The 14,930-nt window shown below is 38.5% G+C and overlaps 1 protein-coding gene across 3 annotated transcripts in view; it reads left to right on the top strand.

Annotated features, from left to right (window-relative positions):
* The first annotated feature begins 2,665 nt into the window (after positions 1–2,665).
* The window catches only part of PFDN1 (prefoldin subunit 1), a 61,154-nt gene continuing 48,889 nt past the window's right edge, over positions 2,666–14,930 (top strand). For all 3 annotated transcript variants that reach the window (XM_005557955.5, XM_005557954.5, XM_065546869.2), the window contains exons 1-2: positions 2,666–2,709; positions 5,451–5,617. In XM_005557955.5, coding sequence (XP_005558012.1) covers positions 2,677–2,709; positions 5,451–5,617 — 200 coding nt within the window. In that variant the 5' untranslated portion in view covers positions 2,666–2,676. The remainder of the gene's footprint in view (positions 2,710–5,450; positions 5,618–14,930) is intronic.

The raw sequence follows: 14,930 nt of genomic DNA, 5'->3' as shown, positions 1-14,930 counted from the left end.
AATTCTCCTGCCTCAGCCTCCTGAGTAGCTGGGACTACAGGGGCATGCCACCATGCCTGGCTAATCAGTCAGCATTTATTGATCATCTATAATGAGAATCTAAGAAGGTCCCAGAGAATCAAAAGACCAGATCCTTTTTACTCTTTCTCAAATTAGGGAGGAAAGAGGTTTGTTTGTTTGTTTGTTTTCTTCCTAGAATAATTTATTCACATCCAGTATCCATTTTGTATTTTTTTTTTTTCCCTGTGGGGCACTGTGATAGATGTTATAGGTACAAGTAGTGGAAGAACCATTATTCCATAGTTCTTGATTTCAAGGAGCTTACAGTCTAATAAAAATGTTTTCTAAAAAAAGGTAGAAAGTGTTATATGCCTTGAGAGAGAAACAGATGTTGTGAGGGGAGTTCAGAGGAGAGATATCTTTGCTCTGTGTGATGGGGGATGTAGTGCCCATTTGCTGAACTTTGAAAGACAAACAGGGCCGGGAGCGGTGGCTCAAGCCTGTAATCCCAGCACTTTGGGAGGCCGAGAAGGGCGGATCAGGAGGTCAAGAGATCGAGACCATCCTGGCTAACACGGTGAAACCCCGTCTCTACTAAAAAAATACAAAAAACTAGCCGGGTGAGGTGGCGGGCACCTGTAGTCCCAGCCGCTCGGGAGGCTGAGGCAGGAGAATGGCGTAAACCCGGGAGGCGGAGCTTGCAGTGAGCTGAGATCCGGCCACTGCGCTCCAGCCTGGGCGACAGAGCAAGACTCCGTCTCAAAAAAAAAAAAAAAAAGAAAAAAAAGAAAAAAAAAGACAGACAGACAGGACGACAATTAACTACACCAATGATTTATTGAGTATCTACTTGTGTGCATGGAGCTATGTTTGGAGCTTTTTATCCTGATCTCATTTATTTCTCACAATAACCCTGCTAGGTCAATATTGTCATTTTCAAATTAAACACGAGAAGATTGAAGCTCATTAAAAATAGGTGGCAGATCCTGGACGCGATGGCTTGCCTGTAATCCCAGCCCTTTGGGAGGCCGAGGCAGGCGGATCACTTGAGGCCAGGAGTTGGAGATCAGCCTGGGCAACACGGCGAAACCCCGTCTCTACCAAAACTACAAAAATTAGCCGGACACGGTGGCAGGCGCCTGTAATCCCAGCTACTCGGGAGGCTGACGCAGGAGAATCACTTGATCCCGGGAGGCAGAGGTTGCAGTGAGCCGAGATCGTGCCACTGCATTCCAGCCTGGGTGACAGAGCGAGACCCTGGCTAAAAAAAAAAAAAAAAAAAAAAAAAAAAAAAAAAAAAAGGGCCGGGCGCGGTGGCTCAAGCCTGTAATCACAGCACTACAGCACTTTGGGCGACCAAGGCGAGCGAATTGTTTGAGCTCAGGAGTTTGAGACTAGCTTCGGCAACAAGGTGAAAACCTGTCTCTACGAAAAATCCAAAAATTAGCTGGGTGTGGGTGGCGCGTGCCTGCAGTCCCAGCTACTCAGGAGGCTGAGGTGGGAGGATTGCTTGAGCACGGGAGGTAGAGGCTGGAGTGAGCGGCGATTGCACCACCGCACTCTAGCCTGGGTGACAAAGCAAGATCCTGTCTCAAAAAACAAACAAACAAGCAAACGTACCAAAAAACAAAACAAAAAACCAAAACCACAAAATATCCAAGTGACTTGCTCAAAGTCACACAATTAGTAAATGGAACCAGACATAAGCTAAAGGTGGACCAAGCCTTGAATCTGGATCAGGCTGGTTCCAAATTCCCTGCCCTTTCATCTCCCTAACAGTTTGTTTTGTTTCTCTCTCTTTCTCTTTCTTTTTCTTTCTTTCTTTCACTCTCTTTTTAAAAAAAAAATAAAATAAATTTCCTAATTGTTTATGTAGCACTTTCTCTTAGCATAACAGTTTTTAGAGTAGGTAAACATTTCTTTTTTTCCATTTCCAAAAGTCAATTATTATCTATTCTTCTGGTTCAAATGCCAGGTCCTTTTATGGCAGAGATTCTCAAAAAAGTGATCCGCAGAGGAGTTGCACCATTAGCTCACTGGGAGAGTTTGCAAAAGTGCAAATTTCCAGACCCCATTCTCAAAGATTCTGAGTAAGTTTGAGATGAGACCCAGAGAACCTGCATTTTTTTTTTTTTTAAACAAACGTATTCAGCCTCTCTTTTGAACCACTGTGCCTAGAAAGTCTTTGGGAAGCTTTTGGAAGTAGTAAGTTCGTCTTGGAAAGAACACTCCAGACAAGCTTTCCGGTAGTCTTTCCCAAACTGTCATGCCTGAGGTTCTGGACTTATTCTTACTGATCCCTGACAGCACAGCGACTAGCTGAAGGATTCTGATCGACTGATGAGGGTTTGACCTCATCTACATACATCCCAGTTTAGCAGCATATACTAAGCTAGCTGGCAAACTGCTTAAAGCCACATGGGAAATCTGCGCGTTGGGCTATGTCTGGAAGATGTGGAGGAGCAAGCCAGACCTGACCGGTCAGATAGTGGAGACACTGAATCCGAAACCCAAATATTTCAGGGGTTAATCAATTCTCATAGAAAGGTAGGAAGCCCGGTTAGTCCAACTCATGCGCAGGCGCAGAAGAAGGACGGATGCACAAAGTGAGGCGCGCCCTTCCCCCACCCTCTTTCAGGCCAACTCCCACTGCGCAGGCGCATACAGTGCACCAACATGGCTGCCCCCGTGGATCTTGAGTTGAAGAAGGTAAAGGAGGGTCTTGGGCAGGCGGAGGCCTTCTCTTTGGAGGCTGAGGGGACTATAGGCAAGAATATCGAGTGAGGCACGAGCCTTGCATAAGGCAGGAGGGTCCAGTGGACTAGGGAATGGTTTTCCAGAGTCCTAAGGCCGCACTGCGTCTCCGTAAACTGGGGTGGGGGGCGAGCGGCTCTTGCTGGGTAGGAGCCGGTTTGGGTGAGGTAAGTCTGCGGGCCTATCTCGGGCCTGTGCAGTCTTTCTGAGCTCTAGAGAGCTTTCGTTGCGTTTGGAGGCTTCAGGGACTCACTTTCATAGTAAGAACCAAAGAGAGCATTTCAAATGGGGGTGCCTTCGGACCCCTTGCCTGAGTTGTGGCATCCGTAATTCTGCCTCATTTGCTTTGAAAAACTCCAAGTCCAACCTTTGTTTTTAGGCCGTTTATTCGGTTCTATACCTTGAAAGGTTGCGGTATCTACAGTTCGGAAAACCAGGCATTGTAACAGCAATGTTCATTTCAAGATTTGGGCCCTCCCCTTCTTTTTAAGGACTTGTCAAAAAAAACAAACAAACAAACAAACAAAACAAAACCTTCTTTTGAAGGACTTGTCAAAAAAACAACAAAACCAGTAAAGTTTTCCAAATAAAACCGGTATCAGAAGGAATTGGGTTTCCTGCTTTCCTCAGTTGCTTATAATGTGTTGTTACTCATATTTTTGCTGTCTAAGAATGATCAGCATTCTAACACCACTAATGACCCCAAACCAGTATGCTTTGTGCGGTGGGGTGGATTGGAAAGGACTCTAGAATTTATCTATTTTAAATCTACTTTTCTAGAAAAGGAACCAGTGCTAGAAGAGTCTGTCAGAGGTTGGGACTAGAATCCAGTATTCTCTGTCTTACCTCACACCTTTTTTGTTTTTTTTTTTTTTTTTTGAGACAGAGTCTCGCTAGTGGCGCAGGCTGGAGTGCAGTGGCGCGATCTCGGCTCACTGCAAGCTCCGCCTCCCGGGTTCATGCCATTCTCCTGCTTCAGCCTCCAGAGTAGCTGGGACTACAGGCGCCCGCCACCTCGCCCGGCTAATTTTTTGTATTTTTGGTAGAGACGGGGTTTCACCGTGTTAGCCAGGATGGTCTCGATCTCCTGACCTCGTGATCTGCCCGCCTCGGCTTCCCAAAGTGTTGGGATTACAGGCGTAAGCCACCGCGCCCGGCTACCTCACACTTTTTTGACCACTATTTTGGATTCTTCAGATGAGCAACATCTTAGTTAAGACTGTCTCTCTGGTCAACTTGTGCAAAAGAAATAGGACAGCCGAAATAGCTGTTGCTTCTAACAAATGAAGCTTTTGTTATGGTTCTGAGGATATTATGTGTTTGTGTCTTGCTTTTGTTCTTGTCTTGAATCTTGTAAATTTAGCTCTTAGGTGGAATTCCCTCATCTTTAACGGTGTACTAGCTCATCTTTAACGGTATACTAGCTTCCTTAGCAAGCTGTACAGAGCAGTCAGATAATACCTGAAATTTTACATTTCAAAACAAAATTGTGCATTCTAAAAATTTACCTTTTTTTAAATTAAAAGTACCGATTTAAATCAGGATTTAGTGAATGGATTTTCCTCCTGGTACTTTTGAATTTGTTGCTACATTTGAAAAATGTGGACAGTGAATGCAAACTAAGAAAATGATTACAAACTTAAACTGAATAATTTTGACAAATGATTAATTTAAAAACTTGTTTAAAGGTTTTATCTTCTAATGTTGTTACAGGGTCCGTTTTTTGGGTGGAGACAAATAGGACATTTCAGGCCCCTCCCCTTCTCCAAAGTAAATCTTTCAAAATCTTACTAGTAGGTGAAAACAAGGTCACAATAAAAATTATGTAGTAACCTTTGCTGTACATTGCAGTCACAAATTATTAAGGCACCAATTTGACAGCATATGAAAGTCATTCCAGGCACTTCAACAAGAGTATCCAAGAACTGTTTATTTTCCAGTTAACTAAGTGTACGCAAGGGTCAAATTTGGCCTGATGCAATTATTTTGCCAGTGCTTTGCATTTTTTCTATCTTTTTGGTCTTCCTCTTAAAAATGTTCATATTATGAATATTACTATAGACAGTGGAATGGAAAGATTGCTAAACTAAGGGGTTAGAAGAAATGTCTTTAAATACACCTCCCTTTCCCTCTAATAGTTGTTCAAACTTGTGCAAGCCACTTTTATCTCTTAACTCATTTAGTTACTTAATTTGTAAATTGTGGATGATGAAACTGCCAATGCTAACTCATGGCATTATTGAGAGGCATAAATTAGATATTATATTTCCTCATTAATATTCTTATATTAATATTCCCATATTAATATTTCAAACTAATGTGAGAAAGTGCTTTGAAACCTAATTGTGCAATACAAATGTAGTGAGTTATTACTTTTATGGTTCTTGTTTTGAATCTCTGGGTTTCATCCTTGACTATTGCGTTTATTTCTTTTACTACTCCTTGAATACTTCTTAATATGGTTATTATTTAATGTGCATTTGTTTTGCTTCACACTGTTTGTATCTTCTGATGATTGTAAATTCAGTATTTAGTATAGTGACTTGATCGTTTACAATTATGTTGACTTATTGATATTTGGTAAATTTCACAACTTTGTCTCTGGCTAGCATGTTTTGTTTTAATATATTTGGATTTGACATAAATGTTTCCTGTAAAATGTTTAACCTACTAAATCATGGACTTGTTTTTATTAGGCCTTCACAGAGCTTCAAGCCAAAGTTATTGACACTCAACAGAAGGTGAAGCTCGCAGACATACAGATTGAACAGCTAAACAGAACGAAAAAGCATGCACATCTTACAGATACAGAGATCATGACTTTGGTAGATGAGACTAACATGTATGAAGGTGTAGGAAGAATGTAAGTAAAATGTGTCTTTGATGGAGTTATTTTGGGAGTGCTTTTGTCCAAATTAAATAGAATGTGTTTGTCTTAAAACTTGGGTTAGGCCAGGCATGGTAGTTCATGCCTGTAATCCCGGCACTTTGGGAGGCCATGGTGAGTGGATCACTTGAGGGCAGCTTGGCCAATATGGTGAAACCCTGTGTCTACCACAAATACAAAGATTAGCTGAGCGTGGTAGTACTTACCTATAGTCTCAGCTACTTGGGAGACTGAAGCAGGAGAGTCACTTGAACCCTGGAGGTGTGCCCACTGCACACCAGCCTGGGCAACAGAGCTAGACTCTGTCTCAAACAAAACAAAAAAAACCCTTGGTTTAAAGTATCTTTTTTTTTTTTTTTTGAGACAGAGTCTTGCTATATCACCCAGGCTGGAGTGCAATGGCCCGATCTTGGCTCACTGCAACCTCTGTCTCCCGGGTTCAAGTGATTCGCTTGCTTCAACCTCCTGAGTAGCTGGGATTACAGGCGTGCCCCACCACATCCAGCTAATTTTTGTATTTTTAGTAGACAGGATTTTACCATATTGGCCAGGATGGTCTCCAACTCCTGACCTCGTGATCCGCCCACCTCAGCCTCCCAAAGTGCTGGATTACAGGTGTGAGCCACCACCCCCGGCGGATTAAAGTATCTTAGAATTAACTTTAAAGATTGTCCAATTAAATGCTTGCTTTTTTTAAAATGAGGAGCTGAACTTCAGATACATTAATTAAAGTGTTTAATTTTAGACTTCAAAGTCCTTTTTTTTTTTTTTTTTTTTTAAGATAGAGTCTCGCTCTGTTGCCAGGCTGGAGTGCAGTGGTGTGATCCCGGCTCACTGCAACCTCCACCTCCTGGGTTCAAGCAATTCTGCCTCAGCCTCCTGAGTAGCTTGGACTACAGGCGCGTGCTACCACACCCAGCTAACTTTTGTATTTTTAGTAGAAATGGGATTTTACCGTGTTGGCCAGGATGGTCTCAATCTCTTGACCTCTTGATCCGCCCGCCTTGGCCTCCCAAAGTGCTGAGATTACAGGCGTGAGCCACCGTCCCTGGCCTTGAAGTACGTTTCTTAAGTGCTTACTTTCCTGTTCTGTCTATAATTACGTACTTAAGTGTGTAAGTTCAGTAATAAAAATGATTTATCATGGAAAATGTTTATAGCAATATTACATTGTATGTGAAGAAGATTTATTTAAGTAGGTGCAGTTTTAACCTCCTTTTCCCTACTTAATTTATTAGGAGTGATACAAATCGTGAATCTTTCTGATATCTGATCAGTGTTATAAAATAAAAATAAAGATTCAATTGTCATTTAAATACACTCATTCTGGCCAGGCGTGGTGGCTCATGCCTGTAATCTCAGCACTTTGGGAGGCCGAGGTGGGTGGATCCCCTGAGGTTAGGTGTTTGAGACCAGCCTGGCCAACATGGGGAAACCCCATCTCTACTAAAAATATAAAAATTAGCGAGGCGTGGTGGCGCACACCTGTAATCACAGTTACTCATGAGGCTGAGGCAGGAGAACTGCTCGAAACTGGGAGGTGGAGGTTGCAGTGAGCCGAGATTGCGCCATTGCACTCCAGCCTGGGCAACAAGAGTGAAACTCTGCCTCAAAAAAAAAAAAAAAAAAAAATACACTCACTCTAAGTGTCATGCGTTGTTCTAGTAGGAGGACAACTCACATGTGAGAAATCTAGTAAATTATTTTACTTTTGTTTGTTCTAATTAATACACAATTAACTTCATACATTTCACTTTTTTTCCTTTTAAAAGCATATTACCCTTGTGAGAGAGAACAGGTCTGCTTCCTATTCTTTAAGCAGAAAAGAAGGAATGGAAAAGCCCTTAAGTACAGGTCACATTCCACTACAGTGAGCTAAAAGGAGAAGATAGATTTTTTTTTTTTAAGTTGGGGGGAGGTACAGGAGGAGGGTTTTTCTGGAATTTGGTCTTTGAGTATTACTTAGTAAGTAGACCATTACTTCAGGTTTGGAGATCTTTTAGTTAGAATGGAATTTGACCTCAGTCATGGGATGACTTGTTTTGTGATTGATTTGAAGAAAGAATAACGTGTAAAATTTAATAATGGCTTTGGAATGACATCATGAGAAGTAGACCCTGCTCATCACTGACTAATCCATATCTTTTTGGTTCAGAATTAGATTATGTTAAATTGTTCATCTGATTTGCTTTCTCAGAATGAATAACATAGCACAAGTAAATTTTATGTCCAAGCTTATTTCATTTTAGCTTAAGAGGATAAGGATCCCAATTTGAGAGTTTGTTACTGGGACACAAAAGAATTGGGATGAGAACAAAGTAGAACTCTTGAATATGTGTCTGTGTAGTATGAAATGCATTGTTGGCATTCACTACAGGATAATTTTATCCTTAATGTGAATATCCTTAGGTCTTAAAACAGTAATGCCAGCTTTATTAACATGTTGTACTTGGATTTCACATCACTGCACTAGCCTTTGTTTGCAATAGCTAAAGAATTCCTTTTTCAAAATAGAAAAACGGTTTCACTCCCTTTGGGCCTTTGAGCTACAGTGAAGTTTTAATTTTTAATTAGAATAGTTTCATTTATTAAACGTTCTGCAGAAGTGTTAGGAGAGTTGTTTTTTGTACATATTGTCCAAAGTGCTACAGATAGGTTGTTTTCCATACAAAGAATTTTAGAGTTTAAAGGCTAGGATATGAATTAATTAATGGTAGAATGGTATTATTTCCAGAAGGTTTATTTCATATAAATTATGTTTCTTAAAAGAAGTGTGGAGTTTTAAATGTTTGAATAAAGTTGAGCTTCTACGTGATTTCAGACTTCTGTTTTAAATTTGACTTTTGTGCTGTCTGCATCTCATCAGGAGTATGAGTTTGACCCTGCATTGTAGGGGCATGTAAGGTGAATAGCGTTTGTTGTTTGGCTAGCGTATTAGTGCCCTGAGAGGAAGAAAAGACTTGCTGAGTATTAGTCTGGTCATGAGGATGTTCTCTTTCTTGATGCTAAACCTGAAATATCTATTTCTGAATTTATAGTCTTGAGTAATTTTGGGTATCATTGTGATTCACTCCTTTAATTCTAGTCTTTACCTTAATTTGTTTTTTTCTTTTCCTTTTTGAGTGTTATTTGGGAATTCTGATTAGAATATTACTTTTTCCTGAAGTTTCATTTTAAAACCACAGATAATAAAATCCAAAACTTCATTTTTCTTTTAGAACCTGCGGTGGATTTTCCCATTGCTGAAATTCGGGTCTCATTGCTTCTTGCCTGGACTTTTATGATAGCATCTTAACTGTTCTTTCTTCCTGCCTTCATTCTGTCTGTCCAAATCCATTCTTCACTTATCTGCCAGAATTAATCATGTTAATATTCTTCATAAAATCCTTTGTTCATCCTCTCTTGTTCACAGGATAAAATCCAAACTTGTTGACCTTGCATTCATGGTTATTCATAATCTGTTCTTAATTTGCCCTTTGCCTCAGGTCCCACCACTTTCTTTTTTCAGGGTTAGGATAGCATGTATATTTCATCTCATGGACCTACCTTCTACTAGTTTGTGTTATGTGTTGAGAAGAATTTTGAGGTGTCAAATGGGTTTTAAACATACTTTAATTGATTGGTGATGTCAGTTACACAGTGAGGGTAGAAGAGTAGTAGCACATGTACCAGAAATTGTTATCCTACCCTTGCCACATAGATTTCCTCACACATGTTATGTTTTTGTGCTTTTTTGCTTTTGCTCAGTCTTTGGAGAATAACATTGTGCTTGGCTGGCAATATTCCTTTTTTACTTGTGAAATTCTCATCCTTCAAAACATAGCTCCGCTCTTACTTTGCCTCTGAAGATTTTTCCAGCCCCTGGGGCAGACTCATTCACTCTTTCCTTGGTGATAGCAGGGCTTTTGTTCCTACAGCTAGTAAAGCACATTGAGTGTGTAGGTGTGTTTAAATGGGTCAGTCTTCCCAACCAGATTGTCAGCTCTGGGAGACCATATATATATATTATCTTTGTTTTCTCATTCTCAGTATAATGTCTGGCACAAAATAGCTGTTAAATGTGTATTGATTTGAATTGAATCTGATTCTTTTTTCTTGCCTAAAATAACTTTTTTCTTTTGGTTTCTTAGAAAAAAAGTATTTTAGAAAGTGTCAGACACTTAAGAATGAGTTTATTATTCTATTTTAATATATGATCCATGTAAGATGAAATTATAAAAGTAATATATTTTGACTAAGGTCAAAAAAATTATATCTGCCCAAAATCACGTCCTCTGATCTGACAGGATTAATTCTTTATTAAATATATTTAGAAGGTTGTCTAATTCTAAATACCAGCCAGTTGAAGAGATACTCAGAACTGAAAATACAGAAAACTGAAAGCTTCAAGATTATGCTTGAGGGTAGTATAATCCTTAGAGAATAAAGGCTATTTTATGCATAATAATATCAATATATTTTTATCCGTTTTACCTTCCTCATCTTCGCATAGAATGTAAGTCAGAGGTTTTTTTTTAGGGTATGTATTTAGTTAAACAAATCATTGCAGGCCCAGATATCTTTCATTTCATAAGTATGGACACATTTTGTAGTGTTAAATACCTCTTATATGTGGCTATTTTTGGTTTAAAACAAGGAAAGTCAAGCTACAGGATAAGAGATGATGAATTGCTATATACTGTAAGCTCTGAGTGTTTGTTGCTTAAAGCTGTATTCCATCCAGTCTTTTGGCATGTTGCCAGCACATTTTAGTTCTCTTACTTCATATTCTTTAGAGAGGCTGTTATGTAGCCTGATACTACTACCACCAATTTCTGGTTTTGCTACTTAAGCTGTTTGTGAGCTGACCTCACCATACTGCTTTGAGAACTATGATGAAAGTTACAACTGGGGAATGATCTGTCTGAATATTTGGAAGTGTTTGTCTTTGCATCTTTCTAGCATGCAAGGAGGGAATAGACAAATCTCAAATGTTATGTGAATATTTCTTGTATATATTTTTCATGGATAAAAATGTTTATAATTGCTTGTGTGGGGGTTTTCTTCCTTTTCTGCCTTGCATGGTAGAGGATAGGAGTATTTTTAAAATAAGAATTACATTTAAAAGTACACATAAATGACATTTGACCATACTAGTGTTTGAAAGGACCATTATTAGAATAAATGTCAAACTTATTTTTATGAACAATAAGTATGATCCTAACCCTGATTTGATGTCAGATCTATTATTTGAACATCCTTTTTGCTTGAGCATTACATAAATAACATTTCTTTTTTCCAAAAGAGACAAATTAACTTTTTTTTGATATAAGAGGAACTTGAGTAGATTAGCCTTTAAAAAGAACAGTTAGTACCTTTTTAAAACTTGAACCTAACTAAAAATAACTTTGTGCCATATTTAAACTGATTTAGAGGTATGCTACCATTCTGTGGGTATTTTTTACATTTAAGGAACTAAGAATGAACAATGGTATAAATCTGCCAACTAGATAAGTGTCTAGCAATGCAAAAATTTCTGTTTGGGAGCGGTGTTACTATTTCTACTTGTTGAAGTAATTTAATGGTTGATCTCTAATGGTAGAAAGATACAGAAATGTAGAACTTAAGATAAATGTGGCATGAGTAGAAAGTGAAACAGTAGGTGTATTCCTGACAGGTAACAAATTAAAAAAAAAATCTAAATAAGCAGTTTTTCAACTGTTTAGGTTGTAGAAATCTAAACTCTTTATGACAGCTTGGCTGAACTGCCCTTTGTTTAAAATGTTATATTAGTTTTGTTGTGATTGTACTTGTTAGTTTGGGTGTTGACCTATAATTTGAATCGTGGCATTTAGTAAAGGTGGGATGAAATATTTGCAGCTTCCCTTAGTTATGTTAAATATTAGTAGAAAGGGGTATGCTCGTGCTGCTTCAAGTTTTGCAACCCTTTTACAATTTCATGTAGCTGTAGAGTTGGTCTTCCAGTCAATCTGAGGTAATTTTAAAACTGAAGAAATGGTCATACTATATTTTATTGCTAAGAGATTAGGAAATGAAATTTTACAAATCTTAGTATAGTAAATATTATTGATATTGTTGATAAATACTGTTGATACTATAGTAAAAATAGTTTATATTGTTGCTCTCAGCAGAATCAAGTTTGGATATTTTATTTAGTGCACACTACGGGGAAAAAAATAATGTGTGAGATGACTTGGTGTGAGAGTCACATTGCAAATGCAAATTTATAAATTCCTTTTATACCCTCTTTAAAGGTATTAATCTGTATTTTAGAGAAAGTGAAGCGAAGATAGTTGTCAAAAGTAAGATGAGATTATTTTTTAGATTAAAAAATTTTTTTTTAGATTTTACTTAAAGGAAGAGAAGTTCTTGGTGTTCAGCTGCTTTTACTAATAGAACATGACCCACCCTTCTTGTGTTTTTATACAGAGCCATTTAAAGTCATGGCTTTCATTGCCCAGAGTTCTAAGGGAAAACAACAACAACTTTTCCTGTTGTGCAGGGAAAAATGACTTCAGTTTTGTTGACGTTGAATATGTATATAAACCCAGATGGGCACACTCTTCTCTTACACAGATTTAGTACTCTGGGGAGAGGAGATTTTTAAGTAATATTCTTAATTTCCTTAAGTTGTCAGTGATTTAAAAGCTTGATGTTCATTTTTAAGTAATATTCTTAATTTCCTTAAGTTGTCAGTGATTTAAAAACTTGATGTTCATTATAACTCTGCTCTACTGCTGTCTAGAATAACGTCACTGTTTTTGTGCCAGAGGGAGTTAACAAACATTTGCGTAAGAATTACATAGTCCTGTTTCTCCTGCAGATGAGTACTTTTTAATAATTCTTTCCCTGCTTTCCCTCCCATATGCCCCAGAGTCTAAAGATTCTCACCAAAACACAGGAAATTAATTTTGAAAATATTATGTTAATTAGATGTCTATTATTAAAGGGAAAAGAAGTCTGTTATCTTGGAGAGTACAAACATACTAAAATAAACTGGTTATGGGGTTACTTATTTTAGGCTTTGGACCTGTTTTAAAAACATAAATGTAATTGATTCATTTAGCTACTTGGTGGACTTTGCTTGCTTCTGCATTTCCTGACATCAGAAGACCTGGCCTTTTTTTTTTTTTTTTTTTTTTTTTTTTTTTTTTTTTTTTAACTGACAAAGGATTAAACAAAATCAACCTTTGTTGTATGAAAAGTGGCAGTCATTTTCAGGATACTACAGTGTTTTCCAGTCGATGATAAGCAACTGAGCGAAAGATAGGCGGGCGCGGTGGCTCAAGCGGGTAATCCCAGCACTTTGGGAGGCCGAGACGGGCGGATCACAAGGTCAGGAGATCAAGACCATCCTGGCTAACCCGGTGAAACCCCGTCTCTACTAAAAAATACAAAAAACTAGCCGGGCGAGGTGGCAGGCGCCTGTAGTCCCAGCTACTCCGGAGGCTGAGGCAGGAAAATGGCGTGAACCCGGGAGGCGGAGCTTGCAGTGAGCTGAAATCTGGTCACTGCACTCCAGCCTGGGCGACAGAGCGAGACTCTGTCTCAAAAAAAAAAAAAAAAAAGAAAAGAAAAGTACCATTTGCTTCCTGTTCCTATGTAAAAAAAATTAAGGTAGCAGCAGTCTTGAACTGTTACTTTGTCACTGACGAATTGTGTTCTGTAACTGACTTAATTAGCTGAATTTCTCCGAAAACAGTCAATTTTAAGCCATAACAAGAATCTTCTGATTTTAGCTGCCACTTATCTCATAGTGCAAAGTTAGGAATAACTTACTGTCTAATCTGAGAGAGAGAACTGAAATGTTGATGTCAAGGAACATAATCTGCTTAATGAAATGTCCAAGAAGGAGCTCAGAAAAATACTGACTTAGAAGGTGAGTCAGTTCATATATATGAACACATACTTGGTAATGCCTTTTGTCATTCTTTTTTATTTCTAATATCAGGAATTGCTGTTAACTGCAAATATCCTTTACTCTCATGAAATAATTAGGATTACTAGTGTGTTACATGTACCATTAGTGCCCATGCTTCTGTGAAGAGTGTATGCTTATTTTATTTATATAATTTAAGTTCAAATGGACCTGTCTGGGAGAATGTTATTTCATTGTCCTGGCCAGGAACTCTTATTACCAACTCTTGTTTTGCAGTAGATCAGTTGTCTTGAAATGAACTAGATTACTTGGAGGCCACTATCCTTTTTGCTTTGAAGAGGACTTGAAATATTCTGAAACCAAAATTTGTACAGCAACAGAAGCCTAGTATCAAAAACGTATCTTTAAATAGATAAGAGCATGACTGCCCTAAGCCCAACCTTTACACTGGCTCAGAGTAAAAAGATTTGGATCACAGTATGCATCCTGTATGTGTGTGTCTGACTGAGACTTTGGCATTTGTGCCCAAGTATATTTATATTTCTCTATGACATTCTGCTTTTGTACCAGGAGTACTCTGCTCTCTATCTGTCCTCTAATACTCATTGGATAGTAATTTTAAAACATTTTACCTATTGCTATATTTTAACTTACTAGTAAAATAAAGATCATATCTTGGAAAAAGTTGTGGAATAACTCACTGCCTATATGTGGAAATGTTTGGGGTTTGATGAAGCCAGAGTAAAAGTGGTAAGCATCAGAGGTGCTTACTTACCGGAATACTTAGAATACCAAATAGTAACCCGAAATAAACATCATGTTTAAAATAGATAAACATACTACTGCTTCAATAGTTTTGATTTAAAAATAGGCAGTAATTTTTAATTAGTAAAAATTGCACATAGCAGTGTGTGTTACTTTACTGGAACAAGGAATGCTTATGTGGGATTGGGTTCTGGAAGGGACAGTGATTCTCCAATAATTCCAGTGAGTTCTCAGTCCTCATCTTATTCGACCTATCAGTAGCATTTGGTCCTGTTGATCTTTCTTCCTTGAAGCACTTTCTTACCTTGGCTTGCAGGATACCACTTCTTGGTATTCCTGCTACCTCACTGTCCATTCCTTCTCAGCCTCCTTTACTATCTTCATTTCTTTTGCATCTGTAAGTATTAAATTGACTTTGGACTTATCCCTTGGATTTTTTTTCTTTTTTTTTGTCTATATGTACTCAGTCTCTTAATAATCTCATCCAGGAGTGTCTCTAAATGCATTTTTTTTTTTTTTTTTTTGAGACGGAGTCTCGCTCTGTCTCCCAGGCTGGAGTGCAGTGGCCAGATCTCAGCTCACTGCAAGCTCTGCCTCCCGGGTTTACACCATTCTCCTGCCTCAACCCCCCGAGTAGCTGGGACT

Source organism: Macaca fascicularis, chromosome 6 (assembly GCF_037993035.2).
Source record: "Macaca fascicularis isolate 582-1 chromosome 6, T2T-MFA8v1.1".
NCBI lineage: Eukaryota > Metazoa > Chordata > Mammalia > Primates > Cercopithecidae > Macaca > Macaca fascicularis.
Note: the sequence above shows the minus strand (reverse complement) of the source record. Positions and strands in the feature narration are given on the sequence as shown.